This window comes from Leptosomus discolor, chromosome 10, assembly GCF_034619465.1.
Source record: "Leptosomus discolor isolate bLepDis1 chromosome 10, bLepDis1.hap2, whole genome shotgun sequence".
In the NCBI taxonomy this organism is placed as follows: domain Eukaryota; kingdom Metazoa; phylum Chordata; class Aves; order Leptosomiformes; family Leptosomidae; genus Leptosomus; species Leptosomus discolor.
In genome coordinates, this window is record NC_141400.1 from 21,789,989 (window position 1) to 21,817,443 (window position 27,455).

A 27,455-nucleotide genomic window follows, 5' to 3' on the forward strand; every position below is an offset into this window, starting at 1 on the left:
CTGGACGTTCTTCAAGGAGGAAGTCTTAAGGGCGCAGGAGCAGTCTGTCCCCATGTGCCAGAAGACTAACTGGCAGGGAAGGCAACTGGCCTGGTTGAACAGGGAAGTTTTGCTGGAACTCGGGGGAAAAAAGGAAGGTTTACCAATCCTGGAAGAAGGGGCAGGTAACTCAAGAAGAGTATGGGGAGCTTGTTAGGTCATGCAGAGGGAAAATTAGAGAGGCAAAAGCCCAGCTAGAACTCAGGCTGACCACTGTTGTGAAAGACAACAAAAGATGTTTCTACAAGTACATTAACAACAAAAAGAGAACCGAGGAGAATCTCCATTTATTGGATGCGGAGGGGAACATTGTCGCTGAAGACGGGGAAAAGGCTGAGGTACTTAATGCCTTCTTTGCCACAGTCTTTAATAGTCAGACAAGCAATCCACAAGGTAATCAGCCCCCTGAGCTGGAAGACAGGGACTGAGGAGAATGAACCCCCTGTAATTCAGGAGGAAGCAGTTAAAGACCTGCTTTGCCACCTGGACATCCAGATCTATGGGGACGGATGTCATCCACCCGAGAGTACTGAGGGAGCTGGCAGAGGAGCTGGCCAAACCATTCTCCATCATTTATCAGAAGTCCTGGTCAACAGGGGAGGTCCCAGATGACTGGAGGCTTTCCAATGTGACGCCCATGTACAGGAAGGGCTGGAAGGAGGATCCAGGGAGCTACAGCCCTGTCAGCCTGACCTCGGTGCCGGGCAAGGTTATGGAACGGTTCATCTTGAGAGCATTCACATGGCAGGTGCAGGACAATCAGGGACTCAGGCCCAGCCATCATGGGTTCATGAAGGGCAGGTCCTGTTTAACCAACTTGATCTCCTTTTATGACCAGGTGACCCGCCTAGTCAATGAGGAGAAGGCTGTGGATGTCATCTACCTGGACTTTAGTAAAGCTTTTGACACCGTCTCCCACAACATTCTCCTAAGAAAGCTGTCAACTCATGGCCTAGACATCTGTACGCTAAGCTGGGTTAAAAACTGGCTGGATGGCCAAGCACAGAGAGTGGTGGTGAATGGAATTCAGTCCAGCTGGCGGCTGGTCACAAGCGGTGTCCCCCAGGGCTCAATATTTGGACTGGTCTTGTTTAACATCTTTATTGATGATTTGGATGAGGGGATTGAGCCTTCCCTCAGTAAGTTTGCAGATGACGCTAGATTAAGTGGGAGTGTTGACCTACTTGAGGGCAGGAAGGCTCTGCAGAGGGATCTGGACAGGCTGGATCGATGGGCTGAGGCCAGTGCTATGAGGTTTAACAAGGCCCAGTGCCGGGTCCTGCACTTGGGTCACACGAACCACGTACAGCGCTACAGGCTTGGGGAAGAGTGGCTGGAAAGTGCCCGGTGGAAAAGGCCCTGGGGGTGCTGGTCGACAGCCAGCTGAACGTGAGCCAGCAGTGTGCCCAGGTGGCCAAGAAGACCAACAGCATCCTGGCCTGTATTAGCAATGGTGTGGCCAGCAGGAGCAGGGGAGCGATCATGCCCCTGTACTCGGCACTGGTGAGGCCGCCCCTCGAATGCTGGGTGCAGTTTGGGGCCCTCACTGCAAGACAGACATTGAGGTGCTGGAGCGTGTCCAGAGAAGGGCGACGGAGCTGGTGAAGGGTCTGGAGAACAGGTCTGGTGGGGAGCGGCTGAGGGAACTGGGGGTGTTCAGCCTGGAGAAGAGGAGGCTGAGGGGAGACCTCATCGCTCTCTACAGCTACCTGGAAGGAGGGTGTAGTGAGGTGCGGGTTGGTCTCTTCTGCCAAGTAACAAGCCATAGGACAAGAGGAAATGGCCTCAAGTTGCACCAGGGGACATTTAGATTGGACATTAGGAAAAATTTCTTTACCAAAAGAACAGTCAGACATTGGAACAGGCTGCACAGGGAAGTGGTGGAGTCACCGTCCCTGGAGGTGTTCAAGAAATGTGTAGATATGGCACTTCAGGACATGGTTTAGTGGGCGTGATGATATTAGGTCAGTGGTTGGACTTGATGATCTCTGAGGTCTATTCCGACCTAAAGATTCTATGATTCTATATGTTTGCATCAGTGAAGGGCTGTAAGTTTTTGCTCACCTGGTAGTGGATGCTCTGTAGAGCTCACTGACTTGTAAATATTGGATTGACTATGGAGGGTTGGTCTCTTCCTCCTTCTGCATGGTGTTTGTTGCGGCAGAATCAAAGATTTTGGATTCCCTAGTTCAACCTTAGTGAACCATGGTTGTTTGACTTTGGAAAATTGCTGATCAAGTAGACTTACTGCTTAGAATGTACATTCAAGGAATCTCTTATGAGAGTTAACCCATCTTCTTTATATTTGGTGGTCATTGCATCTACAAGTTTTATTTACACTGATATAAGTGATATAAAAATTGTAGTGTTCTTGCATGTTAAATTAATAGCAGTATTTAGCTCCAGTTCTTGTAAGTGAAAGCTGGAAAGTTACGGTGTACTGGCAACATCTGTCTTCCGTGAGGTCCTTGTAAGTGTTTGCATTTGCCGGTCAAACTGTTTGCCTTTGAAGAAGTAGAATGTTCCAATTGCAGGCAGAAGAGATTTAGAGATTTCATCAAAATTATTTGGTGTGACCTTTTTGAATATTGTTTTGTGGTGTTGAAGTGTACAGAAACAAGGAAAAAAGGTAGAAAATTAAATATACTTTGTCAAGACCTTAGATTCCACACACACACCACCCCCCCATCATTGTCAAAACATAGCATGTTTTTATGTTTTTCTTGGGTGGACAGTGTTGGCATGGTATGTATAGGGGTTGCTTTTTACCGAATAAAATGCTATAAGCTGGGAAAGTAGAAACCATATGTTTTATGATCTGTTTGGTGAATATATAGTCACTTCATTTAACTGAATTTTATGCCTACAGAAAGCAATAGACTCACGAAGAGCTGTGCAAATAGAGTAGAATTTACTAAGTTGGATTCTAGTACATATAATCATAATTTACATCCCTGTCTTGACACATTTGTTGATATGGTTTTCTCTAAGGCAGTTGCGTGTCGTACTTCAGAGAACACCTAAAGACTCAATCATGCATGGCAGGAGTTCAGCACTGTAGCTGATACAGTTTTTGAGCTACAGGTTGGCAGCTCGGAGTCCATTTTGTCATTCAAATGGTTGCAGAAAGTCAGGTTTTTGTAATATCCCTACTAAGATGTCTTCTCAGTTTTCAGTGGAAGTTATCAGTGGAGATACTGGAAGTTTGAAAGGTTTCTTTTGTTTGTTTATGCTTCTAGGTGTGACTGCAGGGCACTGCCTGATGCGATGCAGGAATTCCTATGGAATACTAGCAGTTGCATACTTTTTTCTGTCAGGTTTGAAATGGAAGAGTGATTATTTTGTAGGAGGTGAAAACACATGGACTTGTGGTTATGGAGCAACTTCTGCTTGAAATGCAAGTGATTATGATGAAGGTGTTTGGGGTTTTTGTTTGGGGTTGTTACTGTATTGCATCTCTCTGATGGCAGTTCATTTCCTAAACATTTTAGATGAAAAAGGTAGGCCACTGTTTTAACCAAACAGCTGCTTCAAGATATGTGTTTTGTAGTTTTAACTTCTTAAGGTACAAGGCATTCTTTTTTTTTTTTTTCTCTGTAAGAAAACAATCTTCTGCATGTAGTATGTATATCATAGTCCTTGGGCAAGTTCTGTGTGCTGAGTAGCTATTTTCTTTTGGCTGATCTGTGCTTCAGTGATTTCCTTGGTTATTAATTAGACTGACCATTCTGTTCTTTCCTTCAAGGTCTGTCTTGTGATTGTTCACATTTCTAGGGTTTTTTCCATGCGCATATTTTGACTTCTCCATGTTGCCACCATGTGCTTGAGGTTTTTACGGAACTGTTACTTTTATAACCGGTTTCCAAGCTGATGATGGCTTCAAAAATATTTCTATATAGCCACATCATGCTCTTACAGAAACGTTTGGAGAAATGTCTTTCCAAGAAGGCCTAGCCAGTGTAATGAAATTTGTGTATCATGTTCGCGTTTGGTTGTTGAATAGCTTTTTAATGTGGTCATAAAATAATTTACTCCTACAGTAACTTCTCTCAGTGGTGTTAGAGTGCTCTCTCAGCCGTCTTAGTGCTTCCAGTTTCACCTGCTGATTACAGAACTCAGTTTTACCTCCACGTTGTTATTGTCCTGAGCTCACTGTGCTTGCGACTCCAGTGACTTGTGCAGTTCTTCCTGCTTTCCCTGTGAAGCCGCTGATGTCTGCATCTAGTAATTCATGCTACTTCCTTGATGCTCCATCAAACCAAGGTGGCCAGCTCTTCAATCACTGGCAGATTTATTTTCTTCTGTAGTTTCTAAGTATGTTTTATTTGGAAACAGGTCTTCTGCAAGCTTACCTGTAGTTGGAAAAAACCTTACTACTTCTGTCTTGTTATTATTGATTAACCGATCATGCTCTTCTGAGATAGAGCTGCTTGGTAGTGACTGCCTTGTTGCTAGTACTCGCTGTTGGGAGTCCCTTTTCAGTATCTCACCTACACTAGATGGTGATGCTCCATTTGCAAAACACAGGAAGATGGGGAGGCTTTTCTTGTATAGTCAAGTTGTCTTTGCAATTTTTGCATGCTTAGGAGACCTTTTGCCTCTTTCTGAATCTCCTCCAAAAAGCCATGGTTTTGTTGATGTCCACCTTATTCATTTTGACATTAATAACTGTATGCAGAGATGAGTTTCATTTCTTAGAGTTGCAGAGTATGCTAAATTACATTGAGGTGGGTAGTTCTGAACAGAGGATGACAGTTTCTTAGAAGTTCTTCTAAAGAGTAGCATAATTTTCTACTTAAGAATAGCTTTGATTTCTTACTCTGAGATTGTTGAGAATGTGTCAATATGCTCCAGGTTAAAGCTTTTCTTTGAGATTTGGTTTCTTTTAACTGTAGTTATGTGGTCTATCATCTGATAACCTAAAATAAATTTTTTACTTTACCAAATATAATCTATAAAACTCAGCAAAAATGAGGTGTACTACTGTTTTATCACTAATATTTTTCCAAGGAAGATGCCAAACTGGGAAAGCAAAGGAAGAAGAGTGAGGCAGACCAGAATTAACAGCTGGAATAGCAAACTTTCAGAGGCTGTGGTTGTAAGAACTTCCAAAACCTCCTCAGGCTCTTCTCTAGTCTGCATAAGTTGCTGTTAAACTTACGGCCACATATGTTTCTAAAGAAATTTCATACTTTTTATGCCAGCTTTATCAGTGACATTACTAATTATGTTGCAATAATAATTCTACCCATCCAATACTAGCTATTTTAAACCTAGTAATTTTCATAGTGCTTTTACAATTCCCCTTAGACTTTTGTAAATCCCAGCCGCCTTCATTTTCAGTGCCATGCCATTTAACACTTTGGATACACAAGTTCAGGTTAGATGTAGTAAGAGAAAGTCCTTCATATCGCATGTAAGCAATGTAATTAAAACTTTCTTTCACTTTTTCCATTTATTGTCATTCTCTTTTTTGCAACCTCCTCCCCTAGCCCTCACCTGAAACTTGTTCTAATATTTAGCAAATGACCATATTGTTTTAATAGACTAATAGTTATCAAGTTTGTTCTCCCTTATCTTTAAATACAGTTGTTGTATTTTCCACTTGCCAATTATTCAGGTACCAATTTTAAATTGTTTTAAAAGTCTGGGTATCAAACCTGCAATTTAAAGGGTTGCTTTTCCTTCAGAGTTCTGAACTGGAGTTTCTCATCCTTTTCTTGATGATAATTGAGTTGTAGAATGCTTGGGATTAGGAACAGCCTGCCTGGATTTCTAGGTGATTTGTTGTGTGAAACAGAAGATACCAGAATCTCTACAGTCCAAATAGCTGCAGAAAGAAACAGTAGTCAAAAAAGATTGTCTTGCTGTTATTTCACTGAAGTCAGTTTTTTGATTGGATGCAGGCAGATGTCAGGTAAAGATGAATTTTAGAAGAAATAGCAACAAAAAGGCACAGTATTTTGACAAAAATATGTAGGTATTTCCAAAACAAATTTATTCTATGAAACTGACACTTTCCAGTAGCTCAAGGATTTCCAGTTACTAATAGCAGAGAAAATTCAGAACTGTTAATTTTAGTGTAAATGAAAGGGAAAAAAAAAAAAAGGTGTCACTTCTTAAGGATAGGCCTGGGGAGTGGTGAATAAGTTTTTGGTGTACAATAGGGGCTGGTGCTGCTTCAAAAGGCAGTCTGTCTGTCTGTGCAGCAAGGGGGTCTCTGATGACAGGAAGTTTCTGTAGGAATGCAAACATTTTCTGAAATAAGTTCCTCTTAAAAAGCAAGTGTAGTGATCAACATACTTGGCTCTGCCTGGTGTAAAATACAGCACAATTATGGGATTAATTTCAGAGTGCAAGGGATGTTACATAACTTGCTTGAGATAGGCTTGGATAGAGTGGTACTGTGTCTAATGTGCATGGCGTTGCAGTTTTTGATTCAGTTGGTTCGATAGACTTGTGTGACCATGCAGCCACAGGGCTACAAGGTGACTGTTGGATCCCAAATTTGACGTGGATGGCATTTGTTATCCAAGAGAGATACCTGTCATAATTTTCTTGTTTGGTGTAAATGAAAACTGTCTGAATTGGCTCATATCTGGAAGCGTTCAGCTGCTTGACAGTTGTTGTGAGTCTTACTGGATAAAATGGAAAAAAGCAGTGCAGCATGTGGGAGAGAAAGTAGTCCAGGACATTATGTTCCTGCTCTTGGTGTGTTAGGAAAAAACTTGTCAATGAAGACTTCAGTGGAAGAGTTTGGTCTGATGTTATTATTAAGTCAGTAGAGTAGCTACTATTATATATTAAAAAAAAGGTAATTGTCTGTCCTGTCTCTTGTGCCTGGTGCTTCACTGGACCCCTAAGCAAACAGCATGGTGGAAGATTGCAAGAAATTAACGATTCCTTGTGTGTGCTTGGTTTCTAGACCACATGTTCCCTAAATGTACACACCATGGAGTCAGCTGGGTTGCTTCTTCAGGGGGGAAACAATGGGACTGTGTAACGACAGTGGTGAGGCAGTGTCCTGGCGCTTTCAGTAGCAGCAAGCTGCTAGAGCATGATTCAGTCTTTATCTAAGCTGATCTAAAGGGTCTAAATTTCTACACGTTAACTACATAAACTGATTACAAAGAACCTCCAGCATTTTCTCAAAGTGCTGTTTTGAAAGTAACATCTTAAAGATACGTTGCATACAGAATTATAAATGCACATATTTGTTAGTTGCTGTGTGTCAGGAGAATAAAGCATTGTGCTGCTTGAAGACTCTTTAAATTTTGAATTTTGGACAATGACTTTGCTTTGACTAATAATCTGGTTTGCACGGTGGCCAAATCTGATGGAGAGGGGACAGAAGTATTGCGACCACCCTCAGTTTGCCTTTTGCGTTTGGATTGTATTACGTGAAGTCTTTGGAGTTCCAGGCTCCCTGTAAATCTGAATGCTTGCACTTCACCTCGTGCTGTAAACAAAATTGTACATCAGTTTTGAGTAGTGTCTTGTTACAAGGAAGAGGTAGCATGCCTTGAGGCCAAACTGGATTGCTCTCGCATTCATATCTGTGATAATTAAGGTTGTGGACTGTCTGTATGTCACAAAGGCCCCAACAGGGCCAGTGGTATGTGGCTCTGAGTGTTACTGATTTTTTTACAGCAGGAGAGTGGCAGTTGTGGTGTGCTCTAAAATGACTGTGAACTGAAGTTGGTACAGAATGAGGTAGGGCCTTTCTGAAAGTGAGGCTTCTTCCCTTGCGTTTTGTGGTTTGTGTGTAGATTCCAGCAGTGATTTTGAGCTGTAATATTCACATTACTTGACATTTTCCTCCATGTGTGTGGCCAGCATTAGGGTCAGTAGGGGTGTTCAAGCTGGAAATGCTAGAATACTGAAAGAAATTGATTACTCCCAATATTGTCTCATCTTTATAATGGACAGATCGAAAGGGAACATTTATTCTCTTTTTGGCAGGCCTTTCATAAAGAACTTGTTACTAATTCCCCTTTCGGTCTTTTTTTTTTTTTTTTTTTCTTGATAAAGCGATTTAATTTGATCACTCTGAAGTCTGCATTTTGTAGACCTTTGATCATTCTTGTTTGCTTTCTTCTGCTGTCTCCTGTTGTTCTGACCCAAACTGGTCATAAGTATTTTAGCAGAGGACTTACTGAGGCTAAGCAGAGAGACAGTCTCTTCAGGTGCATTGTGTGCTGTACACTTGTTTATGTACATGTCTATCCTTCTTTGCAGCAGCATGAGATAGCCGAACTTTTACCATCTTGTGATCCATTATAATCTGCTCACTTTTTTTTTTCCTATAAAACTTATACTTGTCCTGTCACTTGTGGTTTCTGCCTTTGTTTAGTACCTTGTGCTTATTTTCATGACTGTGTTGTACTGTGATCTGAGGCAGTCTCTCAAGTTTGTCAAGATAATTTTGAATTCTGTCTTCAAGTGTGCTTGCAGAGCTTTCCAATATGTGATCTTTCTGCTGAACTTTGCAATCCTGGTGTCAGTTACAGCGTTCAATGACTGCTCTCAAACACTTTTCATTTTTGGAACTAGAAGAGATTCCTGGGAAGACCCTCAGTCAATGCTTCCGTTTTATCAGACAGCAGTTGATTTTTGTGTTCAGCATATAGGCTATCTTTTCCTGGTGTGAAATGTTATACAAAAGTGTTTCAAAGCCTAAATTCAAGGTGCGAGACCTGTATTTCTCTGCTTGGAAGACCTAGTAATCTTTTTTCAATCAGAGAATGACAGAACATCTAAGTGTCTAATCTGCATCTACTGGCAAATGTTTTTAAGTAACTTTTATATGGGAAAGTTCCTCGTCTTTCTTTGTAGCAATGGATTAGCAAAGCCTTTTCTGGGAAAGCTTCAATAGTAAAGTGAGGCAAAATTGGTTTTTGTGTTGTATGCAACTGAAGATTTTAAAACCTGTATTTTGAAGAAAAAGCTGCGCATTTAAAAAAGAGAGTGAGTTGCTCTCATCTGTTGAGTACTCTGACGCACTGCTTCTCAGGATGCAATGCTTTGTTCTGTCTACATGTCCAACATCTTATAACAAAGAAGTAGGCTACTAATTTCTGACTGGCAGTGCTAAAAATCTATTTTGTGATGTCATCAGCCTACCAGAAGTAGTGAGGTAGGACTGTACTGTCATCCTTGTTCTCTCCTTTGGAAATTTTAAAATAGCCTACCAACTCTATCATTGGTAATCTGTTTCTGGGTCATCAGTGCATCAAAACTAGGAGACATTGGACCAAATACGATGCCTGTTGAAATTCACATTAAGTGCTCCTTTTCAGTGTTTGAGATCCATTATGTGTTTAACTCATCCTCTTGTACACATTTAGAGCAGTGTGACACTAATATCTTTACAGAAGTTAAAAAAAAAAAAGTTTGATTGTTCAACAAAATAATAATTTTATCAAATTGGATTTGAGATAGACCTGTTGACCTGTTATTTTTATAGTTTTGCTTTAATTTTCATGCTGTCCTCTCTGTTTTGTCCAGAACTGCATTGAGGCTGTAATCAGATTAATTACGTGTCGTTTTTTTATAACTGGCCCCTTAACTGCTGAGATTGTTCAGAGAAAAGGTTTTTTAAAACGTCTGAAGTAGATGAAGGCAGGTATTTTGTTAAGCTCTTGCAAAAAAAAGTTACTGTTACCTGGAACTCATTGATTCCTAAACATGTTCATCTTTATTAGAAATTAAGTACTGTTGGAGATTACTGTGTATGTTGAGCGTTGGCTCACATGATACCAATGCTCACATTCAATCACAAAGCAGAAACACGATAAATATGTGTGGCCATTAGCAGCTTGCTATGCCATAAGGTCATGGCTTTAGTAGAGTTACGATTTCTCTAGCTCCTGCTTTTTTAATTCTATTTCTGCCCTAGATCCTGTCAAAAGTGGTTTTGATTGTTTTACTTAATTATTATTATGCATTATAAGCATAGAAAGATGCCAAGGAAATATGAAAACTATGTATATTTTCTAATGTTAGTAATATATTTAGTGTCTTCATTAAATGTGTGGTGTCTGAATCAGTACCAGCCTTTAAGCATAATTGTTCTGTGTAATAACTGTGGTTTCTTGGTTATGTGATGAAATCTGTTTTTTGTCTGGCTTGATAGAAATTATTTCAGAGGAGGATTTTTCTCCTTAGTGTTTTCCCCCACCCCACCCCCCCCCCGCATTTTTCCTGGCTTTGGGAATCAGCTGCAGTAACACACGTGTTGTCTGTGTGTGTGTATATTTCAGACTGGATTTTTTGCCTTTGCTTCTAAGAAATAGTTTAAAGCATGATTACTGGATTAGAAGCTAAAAGTTTTCTAAGCATCGGTGTGTACAACATTTGTGTCTCACATGGTGGATTCCAAAATAATACTTTGATTGCGTTAGAAAAGTATTATAAAACTACTGTAGTTTCATTTTTAAAATCTCATTTAATGGTGATGCTAGTTGCATGACATCTCAAATGTGTCTCCCAAGTTGAAATCTCAGTATCTACTTTCCCTTCTTTCCTCTCCCACATGTTGACAACGTAGTTCTTTCAACATGATGAGCAAGAGGTCATGGACCAACATGTTACCCAGGTTTACTTGGTAGTCTGCAGCAGATTGCTACCAGTACCTCCCTTCTGGCCATAAGTACTATTATTCCAATTTACAGATGGGAAAACTCAGCCAGTGAGACTAAATGGCTTCACCAAGGTCATGCAGGAAGCCTCTGATGAAGCAGGGAATTGAACCTGGGTCTCTGGCTACTCTCTGGCAACTGATGGACCATCCTTCCTTTCAAAACTAGGTAAAATTTAAGACCATTTAAAGGCATATTTTTGAACTTGGATTTTTTTGCCATCTTCTGCCTTTTGTAATATATAAACCCCTAAAATGTGAAGGTTTTTTGTTTTTCATAGATGGCATCTATATTAGACCTTTGCATTAGAATTTGCACTATAAGCTGCAGTACTTTTTCTATTATAAATCATGTTTAGAGCCTATGTCACGTGATGAAAAAGACCAAGAAATCTGATTTATCTACAGAATGGTCTTCCTATTGTTGCTGCTTTTATAGTGGAACTGATGTTGGAAAACTTTAGGGGAAATTCCATTTCAACCAGTCTATACCTAGACACTTCTCTATAGTGTATGGAGGCCTGAATGTTAGGGTGGTAGCTAGACAAGAATGTGTCTTCTGGAGGAAACACTTCAGATTGTCTTTATATATCAAATAAAGCAGAGCAGCATCTTGCTTTCTCGTGTCAGTTTTTATTGGGACAAGCAAAAAAAAAACAAGGGGGAGGGGGAGAATTACAGGTGTGTATGCACCCACTGTTATTTGTGTTGGGAAAAAACCCTCTGATTTTGTAGATTAAAAAAACTTCAAACCACTAAAACATAAAAATCTTTGTTGTTTCCAGTTAGATAGTGCCTAAGGAAGGTGTTTTTACCCGCAGGAGAAACTGGGAAATCTTGCAGGTGAATTTTTGTCTAAGCGGCATCATTTTTTTAATGCAATACAGACATATTTGCACTAATTGAGTATCTAGTTGCTGTCATCAATACTATTGCTTAAAAGCATTGGTATTAACAAAGCGCCATTGCTGTTCTTATGAATGGCTTGTCTAAACTGATTGTGAGCAGAGTTAGAAGGGTCAGCAGAAGATACTGCTTGTAGATGTGACCTTGTGAAATGTAGGGCCATTGACACATTTGAGAGGCAACTTATTCTGATGTAGCCACGGCTTTAGCATACGAATGTTTCCCTCTTGACTCAGAACTACACAATTTTCAAATTAAGATGAGAAGAAAATGAGGAAATTCTCAGTTATAATGCAGCTGCTTTGCTTAAGACTTCTGGATTTTTCAACAAAGGTAGAATATTTCTGTTTACCACTTTAAATATCAAAAGGAAATATATTTATTCGCTCTCAAGTCTGTCTTGTCTGTCCTTACTTTCCTTTAGGCATCTCTTTCAGGATTCCCTTAGTGTTTTTCTCATAGAATCTAAGGATATTTGGCATCAGTTCATGATTATGCTGTTGTTATTCTCTGTAGTAATGCAAAGCGGTATATGCACAAACGCTTGATGTGCTATGCAAGTCAGCTTTCTGCTTCTTGAGCACCCGGTACACAAAATGATTTCTATTACAGATTCTGGACACAGAAACTGAGAACATAGTTGTTTATAGTGAGGCTTTCATCCTTTTGGTTGCTGTGTGATCTGTTGGAAACTATAGGCAATACTGACAATACACTGTGTGGTGTGGCATGGATCTGGAACAGTTGCCTTGCATGTCTGCGTGTAGAAAAATACTCTGCTGGGTATTGACTTCGAATTAGTAGCACCTTTTTTTAATGGTTGTAAGTCAAAGTTTGGCAGGCCTCCATTGCTTGTGTTGATGATGCAAAGATGGAAGAAAATTGACTATTGATATAGAGCGTGTAAAACAAACTTGCCATGACTTCTCTGCTCTGCAGGTGAGAGTTGATCTTAATGTGATAATGTACGTCTTTTCTCTCCTTTTGACCCAGTTTGTGGGTCTGGGGTTTTAGAAAACTATAAGGTCTGTTTTCTGAGTTTGGTGTTGGAATAGAGTAATTCAGTTGGAAGAGACCTACAACGGTCATCTGGTCCAGCTGCCTGACAACTGACTGACCAAAAGGTGAAGCACACTGTTACGGGCATTGTCCAAATGCCTCTTAAACACTGACCGGCATGGGGCATCGACCACCTCTCGGGAAGCCCGTTGCAGCATTTGACCGCCCTCTTGGTAAAGCAATGCTTCCTGATGTCCAGTCTGAACCTCTCCTGGTGCGGCTTTCAACCATTCCCAGACATCCTGTTCCTGAATCCCAGGGAGAAGAGACCAGCACCTCCCTCTCCATGTCCCCTCCTCAGGAGGCTGAAGAGAGCAGTGAGGTCGCCTCTCAGCCTCCTTCTCTGCAAACTAGACAAGCCCAAAGTCCTCAGCCGCTCCTCGCAGGACATGCCTTCCAGCCGTTTGCCAGCTTTATGCCCTCCTCGGGACTCATTGGAGGACCTTCACATCCTTTTCAAATGGTGGCTGCACACAGTGCTCCAGGTGAGGCCGCAGCAACGCTGACTACAGCGGGACAATCCCCTCTCTTGCCTGGCTGGTTCTGCTGTTTGATGCACCCCAGGATGTGGTTTGCCCTCGTGGCTCCCAGGGCACGCTCCTGTTCCTGTGGAGCTGCTGCTGACAGGCACCCTCTGATCCCGTTCTGCCGGGCTGCTCTCCAGCTGCTCCTCTCCCAGTTTATACTTGTGTCCAGTATTACTCCTTCACAGGGGCAGAATCCAGCATTTGTTCTTGTTGCCTTTCATGCTGTTGATGACTGCCCGGTGCTCCGGTCTATCTAGATCCCTCTGCAAGGCCTCTTGTCCCTTGAGAGAGTCAGCAGCACCTGCCAGTTCAGTATCACGGGCAAACTTGCTAATGGTGCATTCAACTCCTGCAATCCAGATCATGGATCAAAATGTTGAATAGCCCTAGCGCTGGGATTGAGCCCTGAGGAACACTGCTGGTGAATGGTCTCCAGCCAGATGTAGCCCCATCCACTAGAATCCCTTGAGCCTGCCGTCCAGTCAGTTCTTCAGCCAGTGTGCTGTGAACCTGCTCATCTCGCAGTTGGACAACTTGTCCAGAAGGATGCTGTGAGGGAAGTATCTAAAGCCTTACTAAAATCCAGAAAAACTACATCCACTGCTTTTCCTTAATCCGCTAGGTGGGTGGCCTTGTCATAGAAGGAGATTAAATTAGTTAAACAGGACTTTCCCTTTGTGAACCCGTGTTGACTGTGCCTGATGATTGCATTGTCCTTTAAATGTCTTTCAGTAGCAGCCTATATGATTTTCGTGATTTTTCCAGGTACTGAGGTTAGACTAGCACATCTGTAGTTCCCTCGGTCTTCCCTTATGCCTTTCTTATAAAGTGGAGTAACATGGACCTGCTTCCAGTCAGTGGGGACCTCCTCAGGCTCCCAAGACCTTTGGTAGATGATTGAGAAGGGGTCCTGGTGTAACATCCGCTGGGATGTTAGAGATGGCATTGCTGCTGCTTTGTATGTGATGAGTACACAGTATTTGTCAGGATGTTTAGTGAGCCTCTTAAATGCGCAACGCCCATCTTGAAGCTCATCACAAGCTATTTCTTGTAGTATTTGTCTTTGTTGTTTTGGGGTTTGGTTTTGTTTTGTTTTTTTCAAACCAGGGAGTGACGTGTTAAGTTTGCCGCTAAAAGTACAGCTGTTCCACATCATCAATTTATAATGGTTCACAGAAATGTGAGGTGCCTTACAGGTTAAGACTGGAAGAAATGTTCTTATAGTTTGCCTTCATGTGTGTCACAAGGTAAATTGACTTGTTGAAGTCTTGTGTGAAGAGATAAATTAAAAATAAACTTAATAGGTATCCTTATTTATTTGGGACATAGTGGTAAGCTGCACTTTATTGCTTATTTGAATTTATCTGCCTTTAGTGATCTTTGCCAACTAGTTTAAGGGGACGTGCTAGTGAGAGGTCCTGTCTGTGTAGGTACTTATAAAATCTCTCCTCCTTTTAGTCAAATTCTGAAATGTCTTGAAAAAAGGCATATATTCCAAGGTCAGCATTATTCTAATAGCTCTTTTTGACAACCTTTTTTCATATAACCTTTACGATAAGAGAATCATAACAAGATCATTACCTCACTAATACTGTACATATAAACAAATAATTCCATTTTGTTATTCTTACATGATAGTCCTCTGTCATGTGCTACTGCCAAAGCAGCACAAATATAATATTAAGAAAGGTACAGGCCCACTGAAACCAAAAAGGTGTTCAGTCCAATTTCCATTATATTCCTGACACTTGTTGAATTGAAGGAAGGATATATTGAAAGGTCCAGTCGTCTTTCTCTGCAGGACCGCTTAAGCAGTAATGGAGTTCAAGAAATCATCAGGAGAGTTGCTTCATATTCACTCCCTCTCCCCTTGGAGTTTGAGCTTTTGAGTCGGCGGGATGGGGAGCGGGGAAGAGGAGTGTATGAGTAGTCTCTAATACCTCTTTTAATAAGGATTACTGGTAAAGCAGAGAGCTGTCTTGTCTCTGGTTAGTGCTCTTGTTACCCCCAGTGGTTTTGCAATTATTACAAAACTCTGTTTTGACAGTCCAGCTTAAGGTGTTTATTGACTGATTAGGAATTTCTTGCTGTTCATCTGACATATTTGATTATAGTTGTGTAGCATGCAAGTTCTGTAGATGAAAGATTGGAATGCAACTGTGTTTTTAACATTTAATAGTCCTAGTTAGGATGTGGAATGAAACTTGTAACCCACGTTCCTGTTCTTAGCATTCTTGCCATGTAATTTCATGTGGCTTTAACATTTGTCCTTTATGATAGAAAAAAGGAGGGTGATAGCTCAGAATAGTGATTTAGAATTTTAGTGTGGTTTATATTGTCACACTTGTAAATAAGGTAGTGAAAAATCTAGTGAGTAGGTCTTCCTGGATAACCTCATGCCATCCAAAATATTTGCATTTGGTTTGGGGAGTTTAATAATTTACAAGGCAACACAAAACTTCTGATTTCACAAACACAAACTTTCCTGGCTGAAGGATTTAACTCTGTGAATGTCAGTTAACCGTACTGATACAGGCTGTCTGTTGAAGTCCCAAGTTAGAGTGTCTAAATTCTCTAAAAAAATCCCAATGTGAAAGGGGCTTGCATTGGTCATCAGCTGTATTTTGGGATGAAAAGTGTTCACGTCTTTAATTTTGTATGGGGAAATACAGTATTTGGAGACAGTGATCTGTGAGGATAAGTAATTTTTCATAGGTTAATAATTGCTGTGAATTTGGTTCCTATTTCTTTTGTAATTGTTTGATAGCTATGTAGATGGGATGTTCTCAGTGTTACCATTACGATACTTTGCTTGATTTTTCTGACTAAAGCAGCTGTCTCTGTAGCCATAGGGATTGTAGGAGTCTGGTTTTTTTTCTGTTCAGTGTCTGAAAAGGGCTGAAATGCCTTCTAAAATTTTTTTTTTACTCAGATATTTGTGGAATTCGATGGCTGTAACTGGAAGCAACATGCCTGGGTGAAAGTCCATGCTGAAGAAGTTATAGTGTTGTTGCTGGAAGGATCATTGGTTTGGGCACCTCGAAATGATCCAGTTATGCTTCAGGGGACTCGAGTCTCACTGGCACAGTGGCCTGCACTGGTGAGTATTTGGCCGAAAGCTGTCACATCCTCAGAGGTTTCTGTGAAGCTGGCTGTGAAACACAAGGCTTGGATATCATACAGGGTACTGTTTTGCAGCTATCAAAAATTGCTTGGGGGTGGATTTTTTAAAAAGGTAAATAGGAGAGCAGTTAACTGGGAATTATAGTGCCTTTGGAAAGTTATCTGAGAGGCAGTATGCTTCCAGTTCCTGCCTCAGAAATTGGTAGCTGTTACCTCACAGAGATGAGGTGTTCTTTACCAGTGGGTATCTGAAGAAATGTGGTACATATCTGAAAGGATTATTTTTCCCTATTTTAGAGCTTGGAGTGTGTTAGGTTTTTCTGAATTGTGAGAATAGGCCTTCTGGTCTTACTATGGACTCTGGAGCACTGTATGGTGAAGGTTGCTGCATCATTTTCATAGGTATTCCTGAAGGCGCTTTGGGGAGGAGAATAGACTGTGGACTGTGTGTGACCTATAAGCAATAAGTTGGCCACTCCTAGAAATTTTGTTTCAGTGGTGGCGTAAGCATTAACTAACATGACATGCAAAATTTTCTTCTGTTTCTTGAAGTGGTTATCCATATTGCTGTTTACAGGGCAGTTACATGTCATGACACCTGAGACCAAAGCCATTATGTTTTAGCTAGTGCATCCGAGTATACCCATTCTGCAAACATACTGATGAGTAGTATGTAGTAAAGAACATTCCTTACATCCTTCTTTCTTAGTGGCTTCTGAAGAAGAAAGATTGTATGTGAGAATCCTGCCCTTGTTTTCATGCTGTCTAGTTTTTATTATTTTGCCCTTCTTTTGTTTCTTTTCTCCTATTGCAATCCTTGGACTGCTTGGGATCCTACTCTCTGCTTTTTAATACTACATTTTTTGCATGGGCAAATTGAAATGTTTTTTTCCAGTCAAGGACTTTGTGCCTTGGTGGAATCTGAATTTAGTGTTTTAAATGGACATCTGGGCCCAAAGTAACAGGTTCAGCACTGCATCTTTCTCGAGGGCTTCTTTATTGCGTTTGTCTTAAGGCAGAAGAAAACCGGGCCTTGACAACAGTTTCTGTATCTAGTGTTTTTTCCGTTGGTGGAGTTTTCCTTTCGATGTATTTGCAACTTGTCTCCAAGAGAAAACTCCAGTTTAATTTCATCTGGGAAACCGTTTATGCAGGATCAGTTTCTTTCAGATGATTCCCAAGTATCTTGATATCTGAGTGATTTGGAGGTGTTACCATAGTTGTGTAATGAGTTGTGTCAGAACCTGTTAGAAGACTGTTAAAAGCAAATATGGGTCCACTAAGATCCCAGAGTATTTCCACTGTAACTGAAGCTGTATCTGTAGACTTGCTGAAAAAGTGTTTCCATCCCCTGTACAGACACATGAGTGCTCAAGCTTTTACTAAGTACTAGAGTTACCTAGATAACTGCGTGGGAGTACAGATGGGAGTTAGCCAAAGCACCAAAGTGCACTTGTGTAATGTAGGCGATTCTGGGAGGCCATCTACTTAGCATTACAAAGTGTATGGGTTTGGGGTTTTTTTGGGAGGGGGGGGGGGGGTGGGATGGTGGTGGCTTGTTTTTTGTGGGTTGTGGGTTTTTTTGAGATACATCATTTATGCATGTGTATTCATCCTTCATTATCTCTTTCTTGTAGTCCTGTTCACTTTTAGGAAATAGTTTTACATAAAGTGAGAAATCTTATATTCATACTGTTGTGTACAGGAGAATGGAGTGTAAACAAACTTGATGAGAGCTGTTAAGGGAAAAATGTCGTGAATACTTGTGTGTTAGTCATTTAAGTGTGAGTGTGAGACAGATAAAATGTTTCAAAGACTCCAATGATTGGCAACTTCCTCTTCCATCATCAAGTTACATTATGAGGTTATCATTCTATTCCGCTAGGTGTTTTTAGTGATTTGTCCTGCAGCTTGAACATCAATAGTACACTGTTATGAACTTCAGTTTTGCACAAAAAAACTAGCAAAAAACCCTGCCCTTTAATAATATGCCTGTAAATTACTTACACCTGACTTCTGTACAGGAATAAAAATGCTCCTTTCAGGAGGCTATACCCCAAATACGTAGGATAGTTTGAACCATTAACCAAAGTTGTTTGGTTGGGTTTTTTTAAGCTGAACATCAGAAGGTACTTACCCATGAAAAAAGCAAATATCTCAAAAGGTGTTCTCAGTTCTGCTTTAAGTTCTAATGAAGAAGTGGAGCAAATTTTCTGTAATTCCTTCTTGTAATATGCCACACTTACAAGAATTATTGACTTAGACATAATGAGTAGTAATTGGCATTAAAACTCAGGCACTGGGCAGTGCAACTTGAGAAATGAAACTTTTATTCTTTGTGATACTTAAATAGCATGTGAAAACAATTATTATTAGCCTGTATGTGTGCTCAGTCATTTTTATAACCTTTGGTTTCTGTTGTTCATCACAGACCTTCACTCCTCTAGTAGATAAGCTGGGTTTAGGCTCTGTGGTCCCAGTGGAGTTTCTTCTGGACAGACATTTACGTTTCCTGTCTGATGCCAGTGGATTACGTTTGTTTCAGGTATTTGAACTGTGTTCAGTTGAAGTGCAAATGTAACTTTGTGCTCTGCTTGTCAGATTAATTTTGGTTTTTGCTGTTCCACTTAGATATTCTTGTCTTCCTCCTTTCACTGCCCTGTCATGTATTTGTGTTTTTCCCTGCTTTTCCAGGTGCTTATGCTAACCTCCATCCGTATTCAAAAGGTCCTGATTCTTCTTTATATTGGTCAGTTAGAGATCTAGCTGTCAAGCATTGTGTAGCTGATAATTGCAATGGAAGTTTTGCAACAGCTTTTGCGTAGCTAGTCCTGTCTTTGCTCCTGGCATGTTCAGCAATGTTTTTCTTAATTTTACTTTTTTTTTTTTTTTGGTTTGTCAGTCTCTGAGAGCAGTCCAAGAAGAGCTGTCGCTTAAAAGCTAATGATTCTATTACCTTAAAGGACTACACTTTTATGGTAAAATTGTTTGTTGTTGGCAGATGGGAACAGAGAGTCAAAATCAGATTCTGCAGGAACAGCCTTCACTAAGAGAATCTGTCAATGCATTGATCAGTGACCAGAAGCTTCAGGAGATATTTAGTAGAGGTGAGACTGTTTTTCTATCTCGGAGCTACTTTGTTGTGGGACAGTTAAGACTATGCTGGGATTTGTGAAGGAGAATAGTAATAGTATCTGTTACTGTTTAATTGGGAAGGTCAATTTACTGTATTGTTTTGCAAGTTCTTTACAAAGAAGCATTATTTTGTCATGGATACAGGTTATTAGGGTTAAGCCTGACTGCAGCTTTTGTTGTCAGATTGGGGTTTTCTAGTTCATATGCTAAAATGATTGTCTGTCTGGAGTTTGGGTTCACGGGCCAGGTGGCCACCCTAGAGGTAGGCCACTGTGTTACATTTGAAGGACGATGTAATTCTTAATGGGGTTTTGATGCCTTTTGGTAAATAAAATGCTTATTGATAAGAATTCCATGAGGACATTACTACTTAGGTGAACAAGTAGCTTTGGAATTGTCCAGTTTGGAGTCGTCTTCTGAAGTGCCTAGTTCTGGTTGTATCAGATACAGCCTGTTGGATCATGTGGATTTTGATGATCCAATGTTAACGCTTTTTTTTTTTTGTCTGGGCTTAGAGTAGGAGGAAAGCTGTGCATGTTGATGTGGAGAGTGAGGGCAGGGTTGGAGGAAGCCTTTCTGTAGATGATCCCTTACCTGTGTCTGGTTGGTTTAGCCACGTTGGATATTTATGCAATTATATTCATTTTTCCATAGTTACAAATACATGTTTCTGTTCTCAACTGCACACAGTTTATACTGGGATTTGATGCATCTGGACTTGAGTCAGAATGCCGTGATAGTCCACTGGATTGTTGGATGCTTCATAGTTACTGACCTGTAAGTTAGAAGGCAAAAGAGTTTAGGTAGCAAGGAGCCTCCATCTAGCATGATTTTTGTCAAAGGAGTGAGTTTGTTTTGATCTAGCGGGTTTTTTTAGTTGTAAACTGTATTAATTTTGTCTTTACGATAGCGTTGAGTTACAGCAATGAAAGCTTATTGACTTTTTACAGTAGAATGCTTGGCTTATGCGGGATTTGCAGCAGAAGCCCTAGCATTTTAATTTATTTCTACCAGAAAGGAGACACTTCAAGCCCTGACTATGTGCACAGAATTTTTTTTTTTTCAGTTGTATGACTCTTGACTAGTATGACACAAAGCTCGTCTGGAAAATGTACTAGAAGTCCTTCTTTTCCAGGTCCTTACAGTGTCCAAGGCCAAAGAGTTAAGGTTTACCAACCAGAGGATGAAAATAGCTGGCTCTGTGGTGTTGTGAGCCATCAAGACCCAATAACTCGTCTTATGGAGGTCTCTGTGACTGAGGTAAAAGTGTGAAGCAGTGCTTTGGTGTTCCTGAAATACCATTCCTCGATGTCTCGTGGAAAATGATGGCTTCATGAAAACTTGTGCTTTTGGTTCTTTGTTATTTGCTTTAAAAGATGAGTAATTATCCATGTTGCAATTTGCAGAAGCTTTTTTTCCTGTTATGATTACTTTCCACAATAAATGATGATACACAGCCCACTTCTATAAAAGAAGCTGTAAGAATTTCTTTGGAAATGAGCGCTATGGGAAAAAATACTGGAAGTGGCTATCTGGATGGGAGAGTGTGCTGATTTACAGAAAGCTACCTTCTGGGTCTGTTAGGCTGTTGTCTTCCTGTGCCTTCTCTCAGCTTCTGTCTGACAGGCTGTACAAGAGATTTGAAACAAATGTAGTATAGAAGATGAAATCTTAGTCTAAACAAAATTGATTGATGTATTTTAGCTTACGCTGTTTACTTTTTGCCCTGTTCCTCCCAGTAAACGTAGTAAGTGTTGTAAACGGCACAGAAAATCTGTGCACTGCTGGAGTTACCTGGTTTGTATCATATGTTTCTGTGCAGTCTGACAGGTAGTTCAGTCTTACCAGCAGCCTTCTGATGGCTTCCTTTTTCAGGAGCAACTAGGAACTGGTCTGTGATGCTATGTGTAAATTACTGTAGCAGCAGCACTCTTCTCAAGTTTTTGGGTCCCATCACATGCCCCCTGCCACCATAGCCTTTTCCATGTGCAGTAAAATATGTGTGCAGAATGAATGCACTGAACATGCCCAGTAAGTGCTGTGCACAATTGCAGTAATCTTGTGGTCTGACTACTAGATCTGTTGTTGGTGTACAGGAAGAAAAAGCCACTATTTTTGGTAAATAAGTATAGTACTTTGGAGAGGGATTGAGATTGTGGAGTATATGCTTTCAGCAGATAACGTGCCAGGAAGCACCCAACTTACTGTGTATCTACTGTGAAATAAAAAGATAACATCCAAGCACAGTTACAGAGATTGGGTATTCATTGCTCCTTTTGGGGAGACGCTGATAAGGATAGTTAGCATAAATTGATGTGCTTCGTTCCAGTAGTCTTTTCTACATCTAGCAGAGTGAATGTACAGAAGGCTGGAACAATACTGAATCAAACTTAAGAGCTGCATTTAATGCATTGAATGCCTCTAGAGATGCTCAGTAAAACAAATAGACAAGGAAACAGTGGTAGGAATCAAATCTGAAAATTTTTGAAATAGAGAAGGAGCAAAAGGATAGAAGGTAAACTAGAAGGCTGTAGTATTACTAAGGAAGTGGGATAGAAAGAAAAGGTTAATGGAGGAGGGGCTGCAGAGTAACCCTGTTTAAGGTCTCTTATGTTGATACTATATAATCTGAATTAAAAACTAACCTCCTCTTTTCTTCTTCCTACCTCCTCAATATCAATCTGCATAAAAATTAGAGTGGTGAAATAAAGTCGGTGGATCCTCGACTGGTTCATGTGGTGATGGATAACACTTCTCCAAGCGAGGTACTACAACAGTTCAGGTCTTCTGTACACAGTGTGAAACTCCATAAAGATTTAGATATAAAACATCTAAAACATGGAAACAACTGAAAACTGATGCTGTGTTCTCTTCTTTCCATTCAGGCCTGTTTTACTAAGTTCAGCATGGATCTTGGGGGGGTGGGGGGGGTGTATGTGAATAATCATGGTGGTTGTGCTGCATTTTAAGGGGTAGTGCTCTGATAGAGAATGCCTCTGCTCACTGTCTTTTTCTAATGGGATCACTCTGTGCTTCTTCACAGACCTTTTTAGACATTTCTGAAAATTGCCATCTGGCTTCCCTGAAGCAGGCTTGTATGCTTGTGGCATTTCATTGCTTCAGTTGAGAGGTTCCATGATAACATCTGAGCCTGTGCTTTTACCCTGGGCTAAAGGGCAAGCTCTGTCTCCTGTAGCTAAATATTATAGACTTTGGATAGTGGACAGAAAGTGTGCCCTTCAAAAGAACTGGGCGGGGGGGGCCCTAGACTTGTAGCAAAAACAAGTGTGCAAATAATTTTCATATATTAGCAAGAACTGTATTGGAGTGTGGCCGTGTTGCATGTTTCCCAAAATCTTCCGTGATGTGGTACGTCCTACAGCAAAGTAGCTCAGCTAAAAAACCTTACTGTGAAGATCCTATTCTAGTACAAAAAAAAAAAAAAAAAAAAAGACAAGACTGCATTTATGTTTGTGTTCTGTGTTCGCATAGTATCTTTCCTTAGATGTCTCAATTTGTGATTAAATGTCCCTAAGCTTAATAGGAGTGTAATGTGTTCTATTCTAACAGAAAAATGTTCTTTGAACAGGTATCCTGATTCTTCTGTTTAGTGATTGCATGGTTTTGCCTGTTATAGGGAGCGGGACTAAAAGCAACTAAATCATCTAAAGGGAAAAAGAAGAAAGAAAGCCTTGAGGGGAAGGATGGACGGAGGAGGAAAAATGCTTCAGATTCTGGGTGCGATCCTGCAACAAAGAAACTAAAGGAGAGGGGTGAGGTGGATAGCAATGGTAGTGATGGAGGTGAGGCAAGCAGAGGTCCTTGGAAAGGAGGCTCCAATAGCGAGACGGGACTGGATCCAAGGGCCAAACAATTGCCTTCATTCATTCCTCAGATTAATCGCAATATTCGCTTTGCCACTTACACCAAAGAGAACGGCCGAACGCTAGTAGTCCAAGATGAGCCAGTTGGCGGTGATACACCGTTGCCCTTCACTCCATTTTCCTCTGGGGCTGGACAAGCATTATTAGTTGGATCTGGATGTAAAGAGGTGGGAAAATCACTGGAACAGGTTGGCCAGGGCACGGTGACTTCTGCAACTGCAGTTACTACAACTGCTTTGACGCCAACAACGGTGAGAATCTCTGATACCAGTTTGCCAGCTGTTACTGGACAGGAGAAACTGAAAACAGGCCGATCACCAGCCCAGGGAGAGGTGAGTAGCTCATGATCCAGCATATTCAGGAAAGACAGACATATTTGCGACAGCTGTTCTGCAGCATATTCCTGTTGGAGAGTGTGTCCATGGAATCGAGAAAACTTTTTTTCTCTGATGAATCCTTCCCTTCTGACAGGAAACCTTTCTGTTATCTGATCTAAGAAAGGACTCGAAAGAAAACTAAGATATTTGGTGGAGGAGTTGTAAGAGACAACCGTTTAGCACTCTTATCTTTATTCAGCCTTAATCTGAGAAATGCAACCTTGAAGTCACTTGAAGCACTGCCCTTAATGTAAATAATTTTGTTGTGTCATGTGGAAGGTAACCTGCTTGCCTTATATAAACAAATACGCATGAGAATGTGCACAGAGTTGAACATTTATGTTACTTTAAAAAAAAAAAAAGAACTCTCAAAACCAGAAAAACCATGAGGTGACATCTGGAGGACCTTTTATAGATGCCCAACTTGTCTGTTACAGCTATCATGTCTCTGTAGTAGAAAAATGAGCCACTCGCATCATATACTATCTAGGACTGGAAACAAATAATTAAAACATTTGAGGTGGGTACCTTTAGAACAAATTTTAATAAAGAGATCAGTCTGGAAGCAGCTTGAAGGCCTTTTAGTTATGCCTTTGTTTTCAAGGGGAAAAGTGGAAGGGAAACCCTGTTAAAAAAAAAAAGAATAGAAGACTTTTTGAGTAATCAAATGAAGACTTATAAAAGCAAAACAAAGACAAACCCCACCTCAGTGAGTACAGCAAAAATTAAGCAACTCATAGTCTACTGTATAAAAAAAAAAGTGGAGGAAATGGGAGACACATTAGAGTCTCCAAGGGTAATTGCCAGGAGATTAAATGGATTACTTTCATACCTGTGTCTTATATTAGCTAATGGAATGGGGGAAAAGGCGAGATGTGTACCTTGGGATACGGATTCCTAGGTGGTAAGGTGTCAAGGAGAAATAGAATTGTAGAAGACAGGAGTGTTACATAATTAAATTATTATAATATAACCTGCTCTCTCTTCCACCCCACCCCCTCAAAAACGAACAAAACCGTCAAAAACCAAAACACCCCCCAAAACAGTTCAGAGTTTGGAGCAACTACAAATTGTGTAGGTGAACAGTCAACATTATATCTATCATCAATGGTATTAAGGAAGAATTTTAGTTGTACTGAGAAACTTTGGTACCACCTCCCCTTTCCCCAACACCAAATCACTTGTTTTAAATCATTATTAATAGCCTGGCTTCAGAAATTGCAGGCAGACCACTAGTCCAGTTGAAACTATTTTCTTTGAGGGAGGGAACATAATGTAAATCAGTAAGAGTGTTGTAGCCGTTCACATGTGTTATTGCTTCAGACTGTCCACTTTATTATAGTATGATTTGGTCCTTCAGATTCCTTAGTAAGCTTGGTTTGTATTCATATTCATATGCCTTTAAAAACTGTTAGAACTCAGTTGGTGAAAATTACTTTGGCTCTAAAAAGAAGTTTCTGAAATTATAACATCTGGAAGAACTGTCGTGGGGGACATTAATATGTTACTAAAGTTATTCCAGCTGGAGGTTGATAATGAGGAACAAGCTAAACAGTAGTTTGCAGCATAGTAGGTGTGCAGTGACACTAATGACCAGTAGGATGTGTTGCACAGAGGCTGTGGTTGTATTAACGTGGCCTTGGAATAAAGGTGTATTAATCATGATTATTCCTCATAAGAAGATTTCTAAGTGGACGCTCAAAGAAAAGGAATAAACTGGTGAGTTAGTTGCAGAATATAACCAGTTACAGTAGAACTGTGAAAACTGGAAAACCTGAACAAGTATAAACTGAGAGCAAGTGAGTATTCCATATCACAGTTATGGGTGTAGTAGAAACCTACAAGTTGGAAAACTTCCCAGTATTCAAAGATCATATAATTTAAGCCCTTTGTGCTTAACCTCTACTGAGTAATCTCATGTCATAGGCACCTATCTTCCTGTCAGCAGATGTGGCTTTCTGTGACCAGGAACAGTTTGTTCGCTAACTGCTAGAGGGCTTTCTTGGTTTAATTAACTTTGCAAACTAAGTTAATTATTTCAAGGGTGCTGGTTAAGTAGGAGAGGCTTATCAGGATGGTCTTGGGGGAGGGTGAAAGATGGGAGATTATTGAAAAGCACTTTCAGTTAAGGTTCATTCTTGCTGATTTGAATTAAAACATTCAGCAGTTTAAATAACTTGCTTTTCTGTGAATTAGTTCACCTTGTCTTGTGTCTCACTTTTGTTCTGAAGTGTCATAAGACATTAAGTGTTAATTTTTTTCCATGTGTCTTCAGTGTGTAACAGACACCGTTAGCTCATTAGTTTCAATAGCTTGTAGGTAGGAAAAATTAGTCTAGCGGAATCTTTAAAGAAGTTTTTTCATTGTAAATAAGCCTTCTGGAAGTTTCTATTACAGGTGGATAAGCAGAATGCTAATTGTACAATGACATGAACCAAAGTATTGCTGAATCAAACAAGAATCCTTTAATGGCTAATGCGTTTTGATTTTGTTTCAGAATTCCCGAAATTCACTTTTGGCTGCTTCTGGATTTGGAGTGTCCCTCCCAAGTGCTTCCCAGTCTTCAGTATTTGGGGGTGGAAGGAGCCAATCAAATGGAGTCGTGACTCCAGAAAGCAAGTCGTCTGGATTTACTTTTGGCTGTAGTACTGGACAAGAGGCTCAGAAGGATTCTGATCTGTCCAAGAACTTGTTTTTTCAATGCATGTCCCAAAATCTACCTTCCAGCAACTACTTCACAGTCATTTCGGAGAGCTTGGCTGAAGATGCCTCTAGTCGGGACTCGTTCAAGCAGTGTACAGAGAGTGTGGGTGCTGGGATCTGTAAAGGTAAAATTCTTTCAGCGGACACTAAACCAGGAGCCCAGTCTGGCAGTTCTGTGGAGCGGAAGCTGCCTGTGGAATCTATGCCTACCCTCACTCCGGCCTTTTCACGAAGTCTGTTGAATACTCGTCCCCCAGATAGTCATGAAAACCTATTTTTACAGCCCCCTAAGCTATCAAGAGAGGAGCCCTCAAACCCTTTCCTGGCATTTGCTGAGAAAGCAGAGCTTAGTCCTTTCAGTGGCTTTGCATCTTCATCTCAGACAGGGGTTTCTACTCCCTCTACACCTGTGGGTCATAAGGCCACTTCTGGCTGGCCGGAATCACTCACCTCTACAGACTCTTCCCTATCTAAGAAGAAAACCTTGTTTATAACAACTGACTCCTCAAAGGTGATCTCCAGTACCCCTGGTTCAACAGTTGCTGCTGGTGTTCAGAGCCCTTCCACTGTAGGGAATGGCCGTTCCAGCTCACCGACCAGCAACCTGACACAGCCTATTGAGATGCCCACACTTTCCTCCAGCCCAACGGAAGAAAAACCTGCTGTTGGGCCTGGGCAGCAGGACAATCCTCTTCTGAAAACGTTTTCTAATGTGTTTGGCAGACATCCACCTGGCTTTTTCTCTCCACAGGCAGAGTTTCTACAGGAGAACAAAGCCCCTTTTGAAGCTGTGAAAAGGTTCTCTCTAGATGAGCGGAGTTTGACATCCAAACAGGACTCGGACTCTAGTACCAATAGCGATCTGTCAGATTTAAGTGACTCTGAAGACCAGTTGCAGGCCAAGGCTTGTATGAAGGGAATCCCAGACCACTTGATGGCAAAGCTAGGACCCAATGCAGAGCGCAATGCTGAATTGCTGCTGGGGAAAGGAAAAGGGAAGCAAGCCCCAAAGGGCCGGCCTCGCACAGCTCCCCTAAAAGGTGATGACTTGAATGCAGGGTGT

General features: G+C 40.8%; 1 protein-coding gene across 1 annotated transcript in view; it reads left to right on the forward strand.

Annotated features, from left to right (window-relative positions):
• Positions 1-27,455, forward strand: part of KDM3B (lysine demethylase 3B) — a 70,322-nt gene that overhangs the window by 6,938 nt on the left and 35,929 nt on the right. Inside the window, exons 2-8 of the mRNA XM_086470795.1 lie at positions 16,103-16,270; positions 18,725-18,838; positions 19,295-19,400; positions 20,564-20,688; positions 22,125-22,193; positions 23,066-23,644; positions 26,187-27,432. Coding sequence (XP_086326921.1) covers positions 16,103-16,270; positions 18,725-18,838; positions 19,295-19,400; positions 20,564-20,688; positions 22,125-22,193; positions 23,066-23,644; positions 26,187-27,432 — 2,407 coding nt within the window. The remainder of the gene's footprint in view (positions 1-16,102; positions 16,271-18,724; positions 18,839-19,294; positions 19,401-20,563; positions 20,689-22,124; positions 22,194-23,065; positions 23,645-26,186; positions 27,433-27,455) is intronic.